The following is a 20,367-nucleotide window of genomic DNA, read 5'->3' on the forward strand; positions in this document are numbered from 1 at the left end:
CCACTCCTGTTTCTCAGCTTCTTTGCTCTCCGATCCAACCTACCAACTGATAAACCCCAACTTCAGTGTTCTGTCTGCACTTCTGTACCCCTACACCAGCCTGCTGAGCCACACTGCAGAGTCCCACACCAAGGTGGATGTTGGTGCCTCACAAAGTCACAGTCTGGGACTTCAGCTGAGTCCTCACTGAGCCCACGGCCCTCGGGCTCCCAGCCTTACCCTTCTCCACAGCAACTTTTGAAAGCTTTATCGTGTTCCTCAGGCCCCCTTCCTGCCACTGCACCCTGTTAGTGAAAATGAGCCCAGCACCTGGTTCGTAGACAAAATTGAGGCCACAGGAGTTTCTGCATCTATAAATTTGGCTGAGATGTCCAGTTCTTCGTCCTAGCTGCCTCCCATCAATCCTTTCCCCTTACAGCCAGTACAGTGGCTTCAGGGTTCTACATTCCCAGTCACCAGTTCCCCATCTCCAGTTTTTCCTCAGCTCGGTGCAGTCTGTCCTTGCTGTGTCCATTCCCTTAAACTATTCCTTTCAAGATCACTAATAACCTCCTTGTTGCTAGATGCTGGGACTATTTTTAGTCTTTAACCAACTTGCTCTCATTACAGCATTTGAAACTGTTGACCACTTTTCTGATTCTGAAATCTTTCCCTTGGCTTCCAGCACTATTCTCTGCCACTTTATCTCACTAGCTGCTCCTTCTTGGGCTCCTCTTCCTCCACCTGTCCCTTAAATGTGAACGTTCCTCAGGGTTCTGGTCTTGCCCTCTCTTTACCTCCACATGCCTCCACCCTATCTGATGGCTTGCTGCTGCTGAAAGCCCTGCAGTGGCTGCACATTGCTCCTTCCCGTGCCTTCTGAGGCCCTGCATACTCTAGCCTCTGCCTACCTCTTGTGGCCCTCCAATCATGCTCAGCCGTACTGACCTCCTCTTATTACCTAGAATGTCAAGGGCTTTCCTGCCTCAGAGCATTTGCACTTATTGTTTTCTCTGCCCGGAATGGTCTTCCATCTCCTCCCTGACCACCTCGCTAAAGCTGCCTCTCTCCCCTGGTTGTTCTTTATCATGGCACCTTGTTTTATTCCCTCAAGCACCTATCACAGTGTGCCATTCTACTGTCTACTTGTGTACTTCTTCGTGGTCTACCTTCCCTATATAAAATGTAAGGTCCTTGAGAACAGGATCTTGTCTGTGTTGTCACCACACTCTATTCATTACTTATCACGGTGCCTGGCACATAAGAGAGACTCAGTGAATAGTTTTGGAATAAGTGACAGTTCCCAAGCAACATCTCTGTCCTGGGCTTCAGACCTCTAACAGTCTAGTGCTAGAAAACTCCACTCAGTGTCCCATAGAACCATCAAGCTCAGCATGGCTGAAACAGGAATTCTCCTTCCCCTCTTTTTCTGTGGTCCCTAACTTGGTTGAAGTGCCACCATCTACCCATTCTCTAAGCGAGAGATTTGGAAGACCGCTTTGACTCCTCCTTCCCTGCACCCTCCTTTTAGCCAACTACCAAGCCCTGTTGACTGCAGCTCCTCCTCAGTCAGTCCCCTCCTTTCCATCCCACCACCACTGCTCTAGTTCTGGCCCTCGCCATCTGGAGAATTGCACCAGCCTCAGTCCTTCCACTTCCCTCCAATCTACAGCTCAGATTGTGTCTGGCTCCTGCTTAAAATGCTTGATTGGCTCAGGGTTGCTTCCAGAATCAAATACAAGCTCCATAGCACAATATACAAGCACTTATGCCTTCTTCCCCAACCCCCATCTCTTCAGCTCAAGTCAGGGCCATGGTGCATAACATACGCATGCACACCTGCATACAAGTGCATACTCACACACAAACACACACATGCACACAAGCTCTTTTGCATCTAGTGCGACCACTCTCCCCCATCCCTGCTACCTCTTCTTTCCACTTGCTGCATCTCCTCACTGGAACATCCTTCCCCTCATTGGTTAAATGGGAACTTACTCAATGCTGGTCTCCACATAGAAGGGGCTCGGTAAATGTTCAGGAGGAATGAAGAATTTTAAGATGTATGCAAATATTGCCTCCCCCCCACCCGCTCAAGTCACTAAGTTAAAAGTGTTTTTAAGCCCTCAGGCTCAAGGACACAGTACTTATACCTGGGACATTAGTCTATGTGTAGTAAATGCTAGTATCCTCACATGTCCTCCCATGTGTCTGTCAGTTTGTAATACTGTGGGGGCTTGCGTGTTGCTGTGATGCTGGAAGCTATGCCACTGGTATTCAGATACCAGCAGGGTTACCCACGGAGGACAGGTTTCAGCTGAGCTTCCAGACTAAAACAGACTAGGAAGAAGGACCTGATGGTCTACTTCTGAAAAGCATTAGCCAGTGAAAACCTTATGAATAGCAGCGGAACATTGTCTGATATAGTGCTGGAAGATGAGCCCCCCAGGTTGGAAGGCACTCAAAAGATGACTGGGGAAGAGCTGCCTCCTCAAAGTAGAATTGACCGTAATGACATGGTTGGAGTAAAGCCTTCGGGACCTTCATTTGCTGATGTGGCACAACTCAAAATGAGAAGAAACAGCTGCAAACATCCATTAATAATCAGAATGTGGAATGTATGAAGTATGAATCTAGGAAAATTGGAAGTTGTCAAAAATGAAATGGAACACATAAATATCAATATCCTAGGCATTACTGAGCTGAAATGGGCTGGTATTGGCCATTTTGAAATGGACGATCATATGGTATACTGTGCTAGGAATGGCAACTTGAAGAGGAATGACATTGCATTCATTGTCAAAAAGCATTTCGAGATCTATCCTGAAGTACAACTCTGTCAGTGATAGGATAATATCCATATGCCTACAAGGAAGACCAGTTAATACAACTACTATTGAAATTTACACACCAACCACTAAGGCCAAAGATGAAGAAACTGAAGATTTTACCAGCTTCTGCAGTCTGAAATTGACCAAACATGCAATCAGGATGCATTGATAATTACTGGTGATTGGAATGCGAAAGTTGGAAACAAAGAAGAAGGATCCATAGTTGGAAAATATGGCCTTGGTGATAGAAACAGTGCCAGAGATCACATGATAGAATTTTGCAAGATCAACAACTTGTTCATTACAGATACCTTTTTTCACCAACATAAACAGTGACTATACACATGGACCTCACCAGATGGAATACACAGGACTCAAATCGACTACACCTGTGGAGAGAGGCAATGGAAAAGCTCTCAGTGTCATCAGTCAGAACAAGGCCAGGGGCCGACTGTGGAACAGACCAATTGCTCATATGCGAGTTCAAGTTGGAACTGAAGCCAATTAGAACACGTCCACAAGAGCCAAAGTATGACCTTGAGTATATCCCACCTGAATTTAGAGACCATCCCAAGAACAGATTTGATGCGTTGAACACTAATGACTGAAGACCAGATGAGTTGTGGAATGACATCAAGGACATCATACGTGAAGAAAGCAAGAGATCATTAAAAAGACAGGAAAGAAAGAAAAAACCAAAATGGATGTCAGAAGAGACTCTGAAACTTGCTTTTGAACATCGAGCAGGTAAAGCAAAAGGAAGAATTGATGAAGTAAAAGAACTGAAGATTTCAAAGGACAGCTCGAGAAGACAAAGTGAAGTGCAATGAGCTGGAGATAGAAAACCAAAAGGGAAGAACACGCTCACATGCTCAGTGCTCCTCAAGCTGAAAGAACTGAAGAAAAAATTCAAGCCTCGAGTTGCAATTGTGAAGGATTCTATGGGGAAAATATTAAATGATGCAGGAAGCATCAAAAAAAGATGGAAGGAATACACAGAGTCATTATAGCAAAAAGAATTAGTAGATAATCAACCATTTCAAGAGGTGGCATATGATCAGGAACCGATGGTACCGAAGGAAGAAGTCCAAGCTGCACTGAAAGCATTGGCAAAAAACAAGGCTCCAGGAATTCATGGAATATCAATTGAGATGTTTCAGCAAACAGATTTCAGCACTGAAAGTGCTCAGTCATATATGCCAAGAAATTTGGAAGACAGCTACCCGGCCAACCGACTGGAAGAAATCCGTATTTATGCCTATTCCTAAGAAAGGTGATCCAACTGAATGCAGAAATTATTGAACAATATCATTAATACCAGAAACCCTGGTGGCGTAGTGGTTAAGTGTTACGGCTGCTAACCAAAAGGTCGGCAGTTTGAATCTGCCAGACGCTCCTTGGAAACTCTGTGGGGCAGTTCTACTCTATCCTCTAGGGTTGCTATGAGTCGAATTCAACTCGACGGCAGTGGGTTTCATTTGGTATCATTAATATCACACACAAACAAAATTTTTCTGAAGATCATTCAGAAGTGTCTACAGCAGTGTATCGGCAGGGAACTGCCAGAAATTCAAGCCAGATTCAGATGACATGGAACCAGGTATATCATTGCTGATGTCAGGTGGATCTTCGCTTAAAGCAGAGAATACCAGAAGGATGTTTACCTGTTTTACTGACTATGCAAAGGTATTCGACTGTGTGGATCATAACAAATTATGGATAACATTGTGAAGAATGGGAATTCCAGAACACTTAATTGTGCTCGTGAGGAACCTGTACATAGATCAAGGGGCAGTTGTTTGGACAGAACAAGGGAATACTGTGTGGTTTAAAGTCAGGGAAAGTGTGCATCAGGGTTGTATTCTTTCACCATACCTATTCAATCTGTATGCTGAGCGAATAATCTGAGAAGCTGGACTATGTGAAGAAGAATGGGGCATCAGGATTGGAGGAAGACTCATTAACAACATGCATTATGCAGATGACACAGCCTTGCTTGCTGAAAGTGAAGAGGACTTGAAGCACTTACTAATGAAGATCAAAGACCACAACCCTCAGTATGGCTTACACCTCAACATAAAGAAAACAAAAATACTCACAACTGGACCAGTGAGCAACATCATGATAAACGGAGAAAAGATTAAAGTTGTCAAGGATTTCATTTTACTTGGATCCACAATCAACACCCATGTAAGCAGCAGTCAAGAAATCAAAAGACGCATTGCACTGGGTAAATCTGCTGCAAAGGACCTCTTCAAGGTGTTGAAGAGCAAAGATGTCACCTTGAAGACTAAGGTGAGCCTGACCCAAGCCATGGTATTTTCAGTCACATCATATACATGTAAAAGCTGGACAGTGAATAAGGAAGACCAAAGAATTGATGCCTTTGAATTGTGGTGTTGGCGAAAAATATTGAATATACCATGGACTGCCAAATGAACAAACAAACCTGTCTTGGAGGAAGTACAACCAGAATGCTCCTTAGAAGCAAGGATGGTGAGACTGCGTCTTACATACTTTGGACGTGTTGTCAGGAGGGATTAGTCCCTGGAGAAGGACATCATGCTTGGTGAAGTACAGGGTCGGCAGAAAAGAGGAAGACCCTCAATGAGATGGATTGCCACAGTGGCTGCAACAAGGGGCTCAAGCATAAGAACAATTGTGGGCATGGCACAGCGTTTTGTTCTGTTGTACATAGGGTCTCTCTTAGTCGGAACAGACCCAACAGCACCAAACAACAGGAGGACAGATCATATGATGCACCCCAGACTGACTGGGAGATCATCAGCCATGCTGGGCTCTGGGCTGCACGTTCACACTCCAGTGTCTTCAGTTAGAGCATCTTCCCTTCATTGGCTTGGCTGGGAGAAGGCTCCCAAATCCGTCCTTCCTCAGGCTTTGAGCACAGAAACATGGCCCTGTCGGAGTCCACCATTTGAAACCTGTGCCTTGTCCTGTGAAGAAGGAAGGGTTCTTTTCTGTCCTCACAGCCTCCTGGGCCTTCTGAGAAACAGTGATGCTCCTGTTGCCAAAGCAAGCAAACAAGGTTGCCCCCTTTCTGTGTTTTGTGATAGTCAGGTCCTGCCAAGAGAGAGGCAGTTGGTGAGAGGTGGTGTTTGTGGGGCCCAGGTTGCAGACCAGTTAGCACTATTCAGAGAAAAAGCAGGGTCTGGCCTCAGGTCCCCGCAGCGCCCTGGCAGCTGTGCTATACCTGGTGTCAGTCCCATGGGGCTGGGGGTGAGGAAGCGAGAGGTGGTTGGCCAGTCTCAAGTTTTTAGATGCCACACTGGGTCTGACTCAGGCTCTGCGGTCCAGGCTTCTGGTCTGGGGTGTGCTGTGCAGTGAGGTTGGCGTAAAGTGACTTAAAGCCCAAGTCTGACGGTGAGCGGCGAAGAGGGCTGACTGCACCTGTACATGGGCTGGTAGATTTAAACTAGTGGCAAAGACTGTTGCTCTTCATGGAAAACAGTTCTTCACAGGAAGAAGAGCGGTTTAATATATAAAATATTCCAAGTACTGTGACTGCCTCAGAAAGATCTCACCCTCTTTGAATGCGCAGTGATGCATGCTGCTGGCAGTTACTCATCCCTGGCGTGTGGGAGACTCATCAGACCTGAGAAGTGTGGCTTGTGGCTTCAGCACCTCATGCTGGTTCTCTGTCTTTAAATGTTTTCAGACATCCGCCTCTCTCTATCGCCCTGCTTCTGCCGTCCTCTCAGCTGTGCCTCCTGAGTCCGCCCTCACACAGCAGCCCGAGGGAGCTTCCTAAAATGCAGATCTGCCCACATCACATCCCTGCTTAACACCCTTTTCTAGCTCCTCACGCCCATCATGATACGATCCGGGTTCTGTATGCGCCTGGCTGCTCTCTGCCTGCCCCTCCTCGGCTCCAGGCAGAGCATCCTGGCGGCCAAGAGCACCTGATCCAGGGCCAGCCAGCTTCGGTTGAATCCCAGCTCCACAACATCTGAGCTGTGTGACCTTGGGCAAGCTTCTTAACCTCTCTGTGCCTCAGCGTCCTCACCTGCAAAATGGGAATGATGATAATAGAACCTACCTCATAAGGTGGCTGTGACGATTAAATGAGCTACTGCGTATAGTGTGCTTGGAACAGTGCCTGCTGCAAGTCAGTGTTCAGTAAACATTGCCTGTGGTTATTATAGCTGCACAATATATGCACACACACACAGTATGTGTGCACACACACACGCATGCGCCCTACCCTCCGCCATGCTGCCTGGGTCTTAGTACCTGCTGCCCTTCTGTCTTCTGGCCCACCCCATTCTCTGAGATCTCAGACATTGCTTCTCCAGAGTCTTCCCTGAGCCCCCTGCAGGTCCCCCGTGCTATCCTGCCCTCATTTTCCTGGACTGAGCTGTCTTCCCCTGTACACGATACACCCTTTGAGGCAGGGACTGTATCTTTCTCATCTTTGGGTTTGCACCACCAAGCTCAGCCTGGCACATGCTCAGTGCTTAGTATTTGTTGAATAAATGAATACAATTATCCTGATGTTATTTTTTATCTTCATGCTAATATTTATCAAATCAGAAGGTTTTTTTTCCCCAGAAAACGTATCTCAGTTTCAGATTCTCACTGTTAAGTTTTCTAGCAGTTTCCAAAAGAAGCATCCAAAAAAAGAAAGGTTAAATTAGCCCAAGACCTAATAACCTAAAGAAATAATTAATTTTTAAAAGATAACTTCTTAATATAGCCATTCGTCTTGAATCAGTGACCTGGAGATTTTCCTCTTATTTTCATTAAACATTTCTATGTTTGGTCTTTTTCTCTCTCCCCTTTCTCAGTCCTGGGGCTACCCAGAGTACATACACATGAGAAAGGAGAAAGGGAAAAAGACTAAACAGAGAAATGTTTCTTAATGAAGCAAGGCAGCTGTATCGGTGGCACGTTGGGGTGGGGGCATGGATTTGGGTTGTCACACTGATGCCCAGCTTGGAGTCAGTCTTCTCACCCCTCTACTCCTTTACTGGGATGAGGTGCCAGGCCCCGCCTGCCCTCTAGTGGAAAGTTTGTGAATAGGCGTTCAGTTGGGTAACGCACAGGGTTACCAGGGCTCCCTTTTTGGCTCCCATAGGAAAATGTCTACCTGTGTTTTATTGACTATGCAAAGGCATTTGATTGTGTGGATCATAACAAATTATAGGTAACATTGTGAAGAACTGAAATTCCAGAATACTTGACTGTTCCAGCAGAACAAGGGGATACAGCATGGTTTAAAGTCAGGAAAAGTGTGTGTCAGAGTTGTATCCTTTCACCACGCTTGTTCAATATGTGTGCCGAACACCTAATCCAAGAAACTGGACTATATGAAAAAGAACACTGAATCCGGATTGGAAGAAGACTCATTAACAACCTACGGTATGCAGATGACACAACCTTGCTTGCTGAAAGTAAAGAGGGCTTGAAGCCCTTACTGATGCAGACCAAAGACCACAGCCTTCAGTATGGATTATACTTCAACATAAAGAAAACAAAAATCCTCACAACTAGACCAATAAGCAACATCATGGTAAATGGAGAAAAGATTGAAGTTGTCTAGAATTTCATTTTACTTGGATCCACAATCAATGCCCATGGAAGCAGCAGTCAGGAAGTCAAACGACATACTGCATTGGGCAAATCTGTTGCAAAAGACCTCTTAAAAATGTTAAAAAGCAAAGATGTCACTTTGAGGACTAAGGTGTGCCTGACCCAAGCCATGGTATTTTTCATTGCCTCATATGCATTTGGAAGCTGGACAATGAATAAGGAAGACTGAAGAAGAATTGATGCCTTTGAATTATGGTATTGGAAGAATATTGAATATACCATGGATTGCCAGAAGAATGAACAAATCTGTCTTGGGAGAAGTACAGCCAGAGTGCTCCTTGGAAACGAGGATGGTGAGACTTTGTCTCAAGTACTTCGGACATATTATCAAAAGGGACCAGTTCCTGGAGAAGGACATTATGCTTGGTCAAGAAGAGGGTGAGTGAAAAAGAGGAAGACCCTCAACGAGATAAACTGACACAGTGACTGTAACAACGGGCTCAAATATAGCAATGATAGTGAGGATGGAGCAGGACCTGGGAATATTTCATTCTGTTGTACTTAGGGTCGTCGCTATGAATTGAATTGTATCCCCCAAAAATGTGTATCAATTTTGCTAGGCCATGATTCCCAGTATTGTGTAGTTGTCCATCATTTTGTGATCTGATGTGATTTTCCTATGTGTTATAAATCCTACCTCTATAATGCTGATGAGGCAGGATTAGAGGCAGTTATGTTAATGAGGCAGGACTCAATCTATAGGATTAGGTTGTATCTTAAATCAATCTTTTCTGAGATATAAAAGAGAGAAGTAAGCAGAGAGGAGAGGGACCTCATTACCACCAAGCAAAAAGAGCCAGGGGAAGATTGATGACAAGGACTTTCCCCCAGAGCCAACAGAGAAAGCCTTCCCCTGGAGCTGGTGCCCTGAATTTGTACTTCTAGCTTTCTAAACTATGAGAGAATAAACTTCTGTTTGTTAATGCCATCCACGTGTGGTATTTCTGGTATAGCAGCACTAGATAACTAAGATAGTTGCTGTGAGTCGGAAGTGACTCAATGGCACCCAGCAATAACAAAAACAAAAATAGCACTGTGTACACATATTGCCTGACCATGTGTTACTGAAGTGGTCTGTTTACTTGTCTGTGCCTCTTTCATCTTTCTGTGGTGCCCTGCACCACTTATCTACATATATAAGCTGACAGACTGGTAAACCATGAGAGCTTAAATTGATTCTGAGTTTAAATATTTTGAAGTTAAAAAAAATTTTTTTTAAGTTAAACTTCTGTAACAATTTATGATGAATTTTTAGGGCAGTAAATGAAATGGTTTTTCAGTGAGTTCCAGAACAGTGACAGCATCTCAAATATTGCGTTATACATGTTTAAGGGAAAAAAGCAGGTTAAAGTCAGTTAATATAGTCATCTCAGTTTTAAGACTTAATAAATGTGGTTTTTAAAAATTACTTTCACTGCCCTAATACATGGCATAAACAGAATACAGAACATTACTAACAAAGCACAAATACCAGAAGAGAAACTAGATAACTGGGAGCTCCTAAAAATCAAACACTTGCTAATCAAAAGACTTCACCAAAAGAGTAAAAAGACAACCTATGGACTGGGAAAAAAATTTTGGCTACAACATATCTGATTAGGGTCTAATCTCTAAAATCTACCAGATATTGTAAAACCTCTACAACAAAAAGACAACCCAATTAAAAAAATGGGCAAAGGATATGAACAGGCAAGACACTCAGGCAGCTAACAGACACATGAGGAAATGCTCACAGTCATTAGCCATTAGAGAAATGCAAATCAAAACTACAATGAGATTCCATCTCACCCAACAAGGCTGGCATTAATCCAAAAAACATAAAATAATAAATGTTGGAGAGGTTGTGGAGAGACTGCTGGTGGGAATGTAAAATGGTACAACCACTTTGGAAATCAATGTGGCACTTCCTTAAAAAGCTAGAAACAGAAGTACCATATGATCCAGCAATCCCACTCCTCGGAATATATCCTAGAGAAAAAAGCCGTCACATGAATAGATACATGTATACCCATGTTCATTGCAGCACTGTTCACAATAGCAAAAAGATGGTAACAACCTAGGTGCCTATCAATGGACAAACGAATAAACAATTTATGGTATATTCACACAATGGAATACTATGCAAGGATAAAGAATAACAAATCTGCAAAACATCTCATAACATGGTTGGAAGGCATTATGCTGAGTGAAATTAATTGCAAAAGGACAAATATCGTATAAGACCACTATTACAAGAACTCAAGAAAAGGTTTAAATACAGAAGAAAACGTTCTTTGATGGTTACAAGGGTGGGGAGGGAGGGAGAGGGGTATCCACTAACTAGATAAAAAAAAAACTAGATAGTAGAGAATAATTATCTTAGGTAAAGGAAGAGATAACACACACAATACAGGGGAAGTCAGCACAACTGGACTAAACCAAAACCTAAGAAGTCTCCTGAATACAACCAAACACTTCAAGGGACAGAATAGCAGGGCCAGGGGTCTGGGGACCGTGGTTTCAGGGGACATCTAGCTCAACTGACATAACAAAGTTTACTAAGAAAGTGTTCTGCATCCCACTTTGGTGAGGGGCATCTGGGGTCTTAAAAGCTAGTGAGTGGACATCTAAGATGCATCAGTTGGCCCGGGCCCACCTGGAGCAAAAGAGACTAAAGAACACCAAAGACACAAGGAAAATACTAGCCCAAGAGACAGAAAGGGCCACATAAACAAGAGACTCCATCAGCCTGAGACCAGAAGAACTAGATGGTGTGTGGCTACCACCAATGACCACCCTGACAGGGAACATAACAGAGAATCCCTTACAGAATAGGAGAAAAGCAGGGTGTAGAACTCAAATTCTAGTAAAAAGACCAGACTTACTGGTCTCTGAGACTGGAGGAACCTCGGAAGACATGGCCCCCAGACTCTCCGTTAATCCAGAACTTAAACCACTCCCAAAGCCAACTCTTCAGATAAAGATTAGACTGGGCTATAAGACATAAAATGGTACTTGTAAAGAGTGTGTTTCTTAGTTCAAGTAGATACATGAGAATAAATGGGCAACTCCTGTCCGGAGGCGAGGTGAGAAGGCAGAAAGGAATAGTTGCTGGTTGAGTGGACGTGGAAAATCTGGGGTGGAAAGGAGGAGTGTGCTGTCACATTATAGAGAGAGCAACTAGGGTCATATAACAATGTGTGTATAAATTTTTGTATAAGAAACTAGAGCTGTAAACTTTCACTTAAAGCACAATTTAAAAAAATTACTTTCACGATGGTAAAGCCACAACGTAGCCTTTTTTCTGTAGTGGGGACAAATCCTTATTGCAACCAAGATGCATTTCTTAAGCACCGGCGTCTGGCAGGAGAGATTCCTGAGTGTGGGGGCCAAGCCACTGACCACGCTCTACCCCTCCGAGGGGGCGAGGAGGGCTGTTCTTTTGAGAACAGTAACAGCTATAGGTAACATACCATTTCAGTATGCTAGGCAGTGTGCTAACTATGTATGTGACCTCATTTAATCCACACAGTAATTTTGAGAGGTATAGATACAGTTATCCCCATTTGACAAAGGAGGAAACTGAGGCTTATCAAGGTAAAGAGATGGTCCAACATCACTCAGGTGATGAGAGGTAAAGGTGGGATTTGAACCCAGGCAGTCTGTCCTTAAAGCCAGTGCACTTACCCAGAGCGTAGCTGAGTGGCCCCTTGGAATTCCAAGGCCAGGAGGATGTCCTAGTGGGCCAAGGAGAGGCATTGGCCATAGAAGCTGTTGAGGATGCTTGTTGGGAGGACTTCTCTGCCCAAGCAGCCTAGACCTTGGGACCCTGGGCCCCAGAGTGGGAGAGGTGGCTAGAAGTGGGGCAGGCCTCACTCAGCCCCGGCTGCCCCACCTACAGAGCGTCTCACAGCTGCTGTGCACGTAACCCTGTTCTGGACACCGAGTAGATCCAGCAATGTGGCAGATGGGTTTCCTATAAACAGTTTGCGTGAGAAGATAAGATTGGACACTTGGGGGTAGGAGGCATGAATGTTTTCTAAAATGCATCACTTTCCTACTTCTTCCTCAGTATATATTTTAGGAAATCCACAAGGGCATTCAAACCATTCCCAAGTCTGCGCTGGTGCTCAGAAAGGAATCGCTTTCCTCCTATGCTCTCTGACACTGGCCCCCAGCCTGGCTGTCTTCCCTCCCTGGTTAAGCCGCAGTGGCCTGGGCAGCATGAATTCCCCATCTTGGGTATTATTACAAATGTGCAGGCCTCTGAGGTCTTTCACAGTCATTGGATTCTCAAACCCCAAAGGGGGCTCCAGAAGAGTTCCGGGGCAGCCCTGTGGGGCGGAACCCCCTCTCTGCTGCCAGCTGCCTGAGCAGAGAGCTACACCCAGCTCAGGCCCTCCGCCTGCCGAGGGGCCTGGGGAGAAGAACAGGATTTCCCGTGTCCACGCCAAACCTGGTTCAGCCACAATTACCCGGTTTCCATTCCAGCCCCGCTTGGTCAGACGTCATATGTTCCTCCGCGTTCCTCCGAGTAGCCACAGACTACGTGGCTAGTGGGGCCAGCAGCAAAACAAGATGTTGGGACTGTGCTGAGGGTTGAAGGGACACCCATATCAGTTCTTTGTATTTTCCTTTGATGCCTTAGGCTTAGCCTCCAAGGTGCTAATATTGAATGTGTATCATTGATGACTAGGTGGGAGATTGTGTCACCCTTACTCAAGTGTGCTGGTAAGTGCTTAACAACCAGCTGTCTGAGGAAAGCATTGATTTGTAGCGTTTGCTATTTCTGAAGTCTACATACTCCTAAGCTATCAATATGATGTCACTGACCAGAGTTGGGAAGGGATACCAAAAACAAAAAAACAAAACCATTGCCATCAATTCGATTATGACTCATAGCGACCCTATAGGACAGAGTAGAACTGCCTCATGGGGTTTCCAAGGAGCGACTGGTGGATTTGAACTGCTGACCTTTTGGTTAGCAGCCAAACATTTAACCACTGTGCCACCAGAGCCCCTGGGAAGGGATACCCATTGCCGTTGCTGTCAAGTCAATTCTGACTCACAGCAACCCTATAGGACAGAGTAGACCTGCACCATAGGGTTTCCAAGGAAGAAATAGGGATTTTTTTTTTTATAGGGATAGGTACCTTTATATAGTATTTTCACCAGAGAGATGAAGTAAGTGCAGGTAACCTCAAGAGCAGAGTAAAATGTGGTAGAATAGTTAGGAAGTGGTAAGTTTTGAGCATTTAGTATCTTTGTTCTTAATATTTATTTAATTGGAAGCTTATATAATTTAATTTTTAATCATGGCTATGTTTAACAACTGGTTCACAAATTTCCTGGAAAGTTAACAGTTGGCTCTTGCAAGTTGCTGTGAGCTGGCTCCAGCACACCCCTGCTCTTACTCTTCCCCTGTTTTAGAAAATGAGTTCGGGGGTGTGGATTGGGCGGGGTGGGGAGGCCCAGAGAGACTTAGGGAAAGGAAGCCAGCAGTGATTCCCTGGGGGGAGATGTATGGGGTTCCAGGTACATAGTCCTCTCTTTATCCAGGGCCCTGCAGTCTCACCAAGGAGAATTCTGACTCAGTAAAGCATTATTGCATGCTTTCCTGTGTTTGAAGACACCTCCTCAGCTCAGAACTCTCTGCAGGTTGGTTGAACGTTGCTTCATCAGAAGCCTTCACTGGCCCCCAACCTAAAGAGGATCCTCGTGACACACTCTCTCAGCCCCGTAACCCAGGCCCCTTTCCATCTAAGCACTCTGCACACATGTGGTGATTACCTGTATTCCTTCCTATGCGTGCTTGCTGTTTGTCTCTCCCTCTACTGTAAACTCCAGGAGGGCCGTGTCAGTCTCTTCACCCCTGAACACCAGTGCCTGCGTGGCCACCGAGCTCCTAGCAAGCACTGAGTTGAAGGGGAAGGGCCTGAGAGCGTAGGCAGAGAGATGGGCAAGAGAACAAGGAGGAGGGAGCAGAAACAGCCAAGCGAGTTAATTGAGTATCTTTGTCCAAGAGGAGGCAAGGCACTGAGATAGGCTGGGTACCTTTTGATCCTTCCAGCTACAAGGGATGCGTGAGTGAGGATGTTCTCAGCTGCTAGTAACAGAAATTCGATTTAAAATGGCCTGAACAATAAGAGAAAACCACTACCTCACATGAAGAAAGGTGGCTCCAGGTTGGTGTTTTCAGCTGCTTGACAACATCAGAGACCTCAGTTCTTTCCTTCTTTCTGCTCCGCTCCTTAGGGTGTGAGCTCTACCCTAGGGCCAGGGCTTCCCGGGGTTGCTGGGAACTGGAGGTGTCACCTGGACACAGCAGTGTCCTACAGAAGCAGTTGGTCTCTTCCTCAGTGGCTCTTTATAGGCGTGAGGAAGCCTTCCCAGAGACCACATGCCCTTCCTAATCCAGGGCCCGTGCAGCGGACTGGAATAATCAAGATGAATTTAGGCCAGAGGTTCTCAAAGTGTGGTCCCCTGACTAACAGCATCAGCGTCACCTGGGAACTTGTTCACAGAGCCCTGGTGGTGTAGTGCTTAAGAGCTCAGCTGCTAACCAAAAGGTCAGTAGTTCGAATCCACCAGCTGCTCCTTGGAAACTCTATGGGGCAGTTCTACTTTTTCCTATAGGGTCAGAAATTCTCAGGCCACCCCCCAGCCCTCCTGGTGTTTTATGCACGCTAAGGTTTGGCGCATTCCTCGTGACTGGAACTGCAGGTGGACATCTTGCATCCACTGCCTTTAACCAGAATCGTGGACAAAGCTTACACTCCTTTGAAGAGAAGCGGGGTGCCCTGACAAGAGTGCAGTGACCGGCTGTGTGACCCTCCCACCTCTGTCTTCTCTCCTTCCCACCAGCTACCAGAGGTTCACTGACTGTTACAAGCGCTTCTACCAGTTGCAGCCTGAGATGACACAGCGGATCTATGACAAGTTTATAACTCAGTTGCAGACATCTATCTGGGTGAGTTGGCAATAGAGGAGAATTAGGGAAGGCATTTGAGACAGTCATGTCACTTGGCAGATACTAGCAGGTATCCTTGACTTGGGTCCTGAGGGCAGGGACACTACTCTGCCCTGCAGTCTCCTCAGTCCCTAGAACCTCCCTCCATGCCCAGCAGGCTGTAGCATCAGTCACCCTCCAACATGGGTATTTTAAATGCCCCCTGCTGGAGTTGTCCTCTGTTGTAATCATGTGTTTATATGTTGTCTGCCCCACTAGACAGGTGAGCTCAGCAAGGGTAGGACTGAGTCTTACTCATCTTTGTATGTCCAGCACCTGGCACAATGCCTGGCACTGAGGAGGCATCTAATAAACTGTTAGAAGTCAGTGGAACTGCATGGTACAAGGGCTGTTAAAAGGACATGATCTCATTCGTGTCCTTAAGTAGCTGTGACCTCTCTAGAGAGTTGCACTTCCATGCTGTTATCCTCCAGGATGGTCCTGTTAAGCATCACAATGTGGTGTTGCAAAGCACACTCCGGGAGTGGGGGTCCCAGCGGCACCATGGCCAGAGAGGACCCTGCTGTGGAGGTGGAGAGGTGGGGTGTAGAGAGGAGGGTGGGGTGTAGAGAGGAGGGGATATGTAGAGAGGAGGGTGGGGTGGGGCAGCTGCCTGAGCAGGGACACAGGCCCAGGAATGGGCCACCTGCACTCTCTGAGAGTGAGGAACCCAGCAGAACAGGGTGAGTGCCCAGGTGTGGGGCAACAGGGCGGATAGGTTGGGAAGGTCAGATCTGGGGCAATGAGTGCCAAGGTGGGGAGATTGGGTGGCTTAGATGGGTGGTGGGAAGAGGCTCGCTGCAGGCTCATTCTAAATGTTTTCCATTTCATACTTTATCTCCTTAATTACGTAGTCACCTGTCACAGAAAAGCTGGAAAGTATAAAGACACAGGCAGAATCTTACTAAGCACTGTTAGCAGCTTAGCATAGTTCTACTCTGGGCTTGTCTAGTATCATTACAGCGCCTTCCTCCTTTCTTCAGGAAGAAATTTCTGAAATTAAACAGGAGGGGAACCTGGAAGCAATCCTGAATGCCCTGGATAAAATTGTGGAGGAAGGCAAAGACTGCAAGGAGCCAGCATGGTGAGGATGGGAGCCGGGAGGTGAGCTGGGCCAGGGACCCTGACCTCTCTCAGCTGCTCCCCCAGCCCAGGGGGTAGAGGTGCGGAAGGGGCTGCCTTTTATCATCATGAAGGAGACTTTATGAGGGACCCACAGGCAGGGACTGGGCTCATGGTCCCTGAGAGAGAACCCTCTGACAGGGACAAGGCAGGACAGACACTGAACAGTCACCAAAGATGGCTGAAATGCATGGTGCCCCTTGGGAAGGAGAGCGCCAGGGCGTACATGTCGTCAGGGGTTAGGAAGGGAAGTAGTCTGTGGCAGGACTATGGGAGGCCTTCCTGGGGGGGCGCGTTTCAGGACCTGCTTGGCCTGTGGGAGAGAGGGGAGGCGGAATAGCGAGCCTTGGAATCCTGTGGAGACGGGGCTGGCCTGGGCATCTGGTCTTTATTCATTTGTTCATTCAACTCTAGAGAGCACCTGCTATAATACAGCTGATACTGTTTTAGACGTCAGAGATTCAGCAGTGAACAAGACAGACAGATACCTCCTCTCCCAAAGCCCACATTTCCACGGCTACCCAGCTGCCTGGCCTGTCCTGTTCAGGATGGAGAAGGGGGCTGGAGAGGAGTGGAGGGGAGAGGCCCTGAGGCTACCTGCCTCCTATTGCCCTCTTCCTGAACAGAATCTTGCCCAAAGGGAGTAGACATTTTGGGTACTTTGCAATTTTTCTATGCTTTGTGACCTTAATACTTAAGAGAATTAAGTTTTACAACTGAAAAAAATTTTTTGTTTTAAGGAACCTACAGTGGCTTCCACCCCTCTGCCCCTCAGAGCTGACCTGAGCTCACTGGACATTCTGCCTCCCCTGCCCTGTCTTTCCTCATCTTCCCACATCAGCCAACACATCCCGGGCCTCCCAGGGCTGGGCCCTCTCCCAGGCAGCCATCCCCCAATCTTTCTAGCTCCCAGGCTCATCGAGTGAATGGCCCAGCAGGGCACACAGTCACAAGGAGAGACAGGGCTGGAAAGTAGCCTCTACTCCTGGAGCGTTAGAGCTGGAGGAGGGTAATGTGGCAGAGACGAGGAGAATATGGGTGTGCTTGGGAAGGCTAAAATACTGGCTGTGAGAAGGGGCAAGGCAGACCCTTGGGCACTGAAGCTCAGGACAGGTGGTGAGTGTTCCCATCGGGAACAGGAGCTGTGCGGGCCGGCGGGTCTTGGGAGGTGAGGGGAACCACAGGACGTCCTTGAAAGCCAATCTGACTTCGGGGTGAAGCACTTTAAAAGTAGAGCCCTCACCCGGACACGTCCTCTCCGCCCACCCTGTGCCCATGTGGGCCCCACAGGCGCCCTAGTGGGATCCCAGAGGAAGACCTGCGTGGCGCCATGGCGCCCTACCTCCTGCAGCAGCGGGACGCCTTGCAGCGCCGTGTGCAGAAACAGGAGGCTGAGAACCGGCAGCTGGCGGACGCCGTCCTAGCCGGGCGCAGGCAGGTGGAAGAGCTACAGCTGCAGGTGCAGGCCCGGCAGCAGGCCTGGCAGGTCAGTGTCCGGGCCCTGCCCCCTTTCCCTTCCTGCCCTGGGAGCCCCTTGGATCCCCAGATCGGTGGCTCCTTCCACTCCAACCTAAGGTCCTTCACAGGGAGCAGGAGAGCCTGCCACTGTGGCCCGACGCTCGCTGTGTCTCCATGGGCACGTGCAGGGGTCCCCTCACCAGCCACAGCAGTCAGGTTTCCCAGGACCTCTGCTCTCCTAGTGGCCACAGCGCAGGCACGTCTCCCTGCTGCAGCAGCCTGGGGTGTCCCGGAAGCAAACTGTCCCCGAAAGGGCAGGTGACCTGCCTGAGGTAACAGCTCATCTGTGGCAGAACCGGAGTTAAAACCCTGTGTATCCAGTGGTCGTTCTACTCCATGGGACGACTGCCTGGATCCTTAAAGTGCCTACACTGGAGCGACCTTTAGAGCCTTTGACACATCTAAAAAATATGCTCCATGTAACAAATGTGTGTCCTTTGATAGTGAATGTAATTTTTGAAAACAGCCCAAAGTTATTTGGGGCCAAGTTGAGGGAAGAGGGTAACCGAGCTGGATGACGCAGGTAGCAGACGTGGGTGCAAAGTGACGAGATGTGTTTTCTTGTTGGCCAGAAATGCGCTCCAAGAGAGGGTTTCCAGTAGGGTCGAACGGTGGCCGCACTGTGGGATTCTCCCGTGTCCACATTTACATATCCAGCTTATATCTACTCAGAGCCATATCACAGCTCCCTTCCTGGGCAGACTCCTCTGCTCCCAACAGGAAGAGGTCCCAGATCTATGGCTCCCGATCCCCGGGGTCTTCTCTTCCCCAAACCAGCCAGCTGCCACCTGAAGGCCCTGCCCTTAGCCTCATCAAGGGCCCTGAGCCTTGGGGAGGAGGCAGTGATGGAAGGCCAGTGCCCTGCCCTGCTCCCTGTTGTGCCGAGCCCTGCAGCCTCCCCACTTAGCAGACTGGTCCTGGGGGACTGGGCAGCAGGCATGAAGGTGGTTGTGACCAGGCCCTGGTGCTGTCTTGCAGGTAGGTCCCACAGCTCAGAGCTGGGTCTTGCGTACCCTTGGGGCTGCCCTCCTGAGTTCTCAGGCAAGATGCTATTCCGCCTATTACTGTATTCCGCCAGTGTTACTCCATCACTAGGAGGCCGTGGGTCACTCGCGGCCCTGGGCCCTGGCATCCACATCTGTGCGGGGCCCCTCCAGCTCTGCCACACAGTGCTTTTATCGCAGAGGGGGAGAAAGCCCCTGCTCTTATACCACACCTCACCAGCCAGCCAGGAAGACTGTTTTAAGTTGGTCAGCTAGACAACTGGAGTAAGTGCTCAGCCCAGAGCTCCATGTGGGAGCTTCAGAGAGCCCTCTTTCACCAGAATACCATGTCTGTTGAAAGTCCACTTCAAGAAACGTTCTCTGCTAGAGAATTCTGGTCGGGCCCAGGGATTGGGGGCCACTTTGGGCGTCCTTGTTGGACACAGGCTCTGCTCTGGGGAGGCCTGGCCTCAGTGGTCACAGCACCCGCCTGCCATGAAAACCTGAGTGGTGGGACGTCCTGGCATTCCTTTCCCCTCACACGCCCTACCCGGCCAGTGGCATGAGCCACAGACCCTGCCCATGCAGTCTGGGGGAAACCGAGGCCTGGAGCCCGGGACAGTAGGGGGACAGGTTTGGCTTCTCTTGTGCCCTGATTTGCCTGTCCTCTCCCCCTGACTGCAGGCACTACACACAGAGCAGAGGGAGCTGGTGGCCGTGCTGAGGGAGCCGGAGTGAGGAGACGCCGGGCCCAGGAGCCTGTGGCCCTGGATGACCAGCCTGAGAACAGCTGCAGCAGTGCCCAGTCCCTAAGCAGTGATGGAAGCTGCTGGAGGCGAGGCCTGAGCAGGCCCCACTGCACTGGGCTTTTGATGCCCTTTTGGGGTCACACACACATTACCTTGTTTCCTCTAACTTGAGAATTCTTGGCCAGCTCCCACCCTGGGAATCAGGCATGCTTCCTCTTCAGGGTCTGCCAACACAGAGCCTCTCCCCCGAGCCCCCTGCAGGTCCTGAGCTGTCCCAGGACCTGGCTTGGGGAATCTGTTTTCAATCTCCACTGATTGCCCCCTTGCTGGCCAGCCCAAGAGCCTTGCCCACATCCCTAAATAAACTTCCTCATCTGCACTGTAATCTGTGAGGATGCTTCCTCTGCGGGGCCTCTCCCAGCCTCTCCCGGCCAGGACCCCGCCTGGCCTCCAAGCTGGGTTTAGTCAAGGCCTCACTCGCAGCCCTGAGCACCTCCAGGCTGGGGTGTATGGGCAAGAGGGGGAGCGGGTGTATCTGTCCACCATCTGCAGAGGGTAGTGCAGCCCCATGTCACAGAAACCAGGAC

At 48.2% G+C, this 20,367-nt stretch overlaps 1 protein-coding gene across 1 annotated transcript in view; it reads left to right on the plus strand.

Annotated features, from left to right (window-relative positions):
• The window catches only part of PMF1 (polyamine modulated factor 1), a 41,643-nt gene extending 21,841 nt beyond the window's left edge, over positions 1-19,802 (plus strand). Inside the window, exons 2-5 of the mRNA XM_049880776.1 lie at positions 15,264-15,369; positions 16,392-16,492; positions 17,821-18,016; positions 19,716-19,802. Of these exons, the coding sequence (XP_049736733.1) occupies positions 15,264-15,369; positions 16,392-16,492; positions 17,821-18,016; positions 19,716-19,769 (457 nt within the window). The 3' untranslated portion in view covers positions 19,770-19,802. The remainder of the gene's footprint in view (positions 1-15,263; positions 15,370-16,391; positions 16,493-17,820; positions 18,017-19,715) is intronic.
• The last annotated feature ends 565 nt before the right edge of the window (positions 19,803-20,367 follow it).

The sequence above is a fragment of the Elephas maximus genome, chromosome 3 (assembly GCF_024166365.1).
Source record: "Elephas maximus indicus isolate mEleMax1 chromosome 3, mEleMax1 primary haplotype, whole genome shotgun sequence".
NCBI lineage: Eukaryota > Metazoa > Chordata > Mammalia > Proboscidea > Elephantidae > Elephas > Elephas maximus.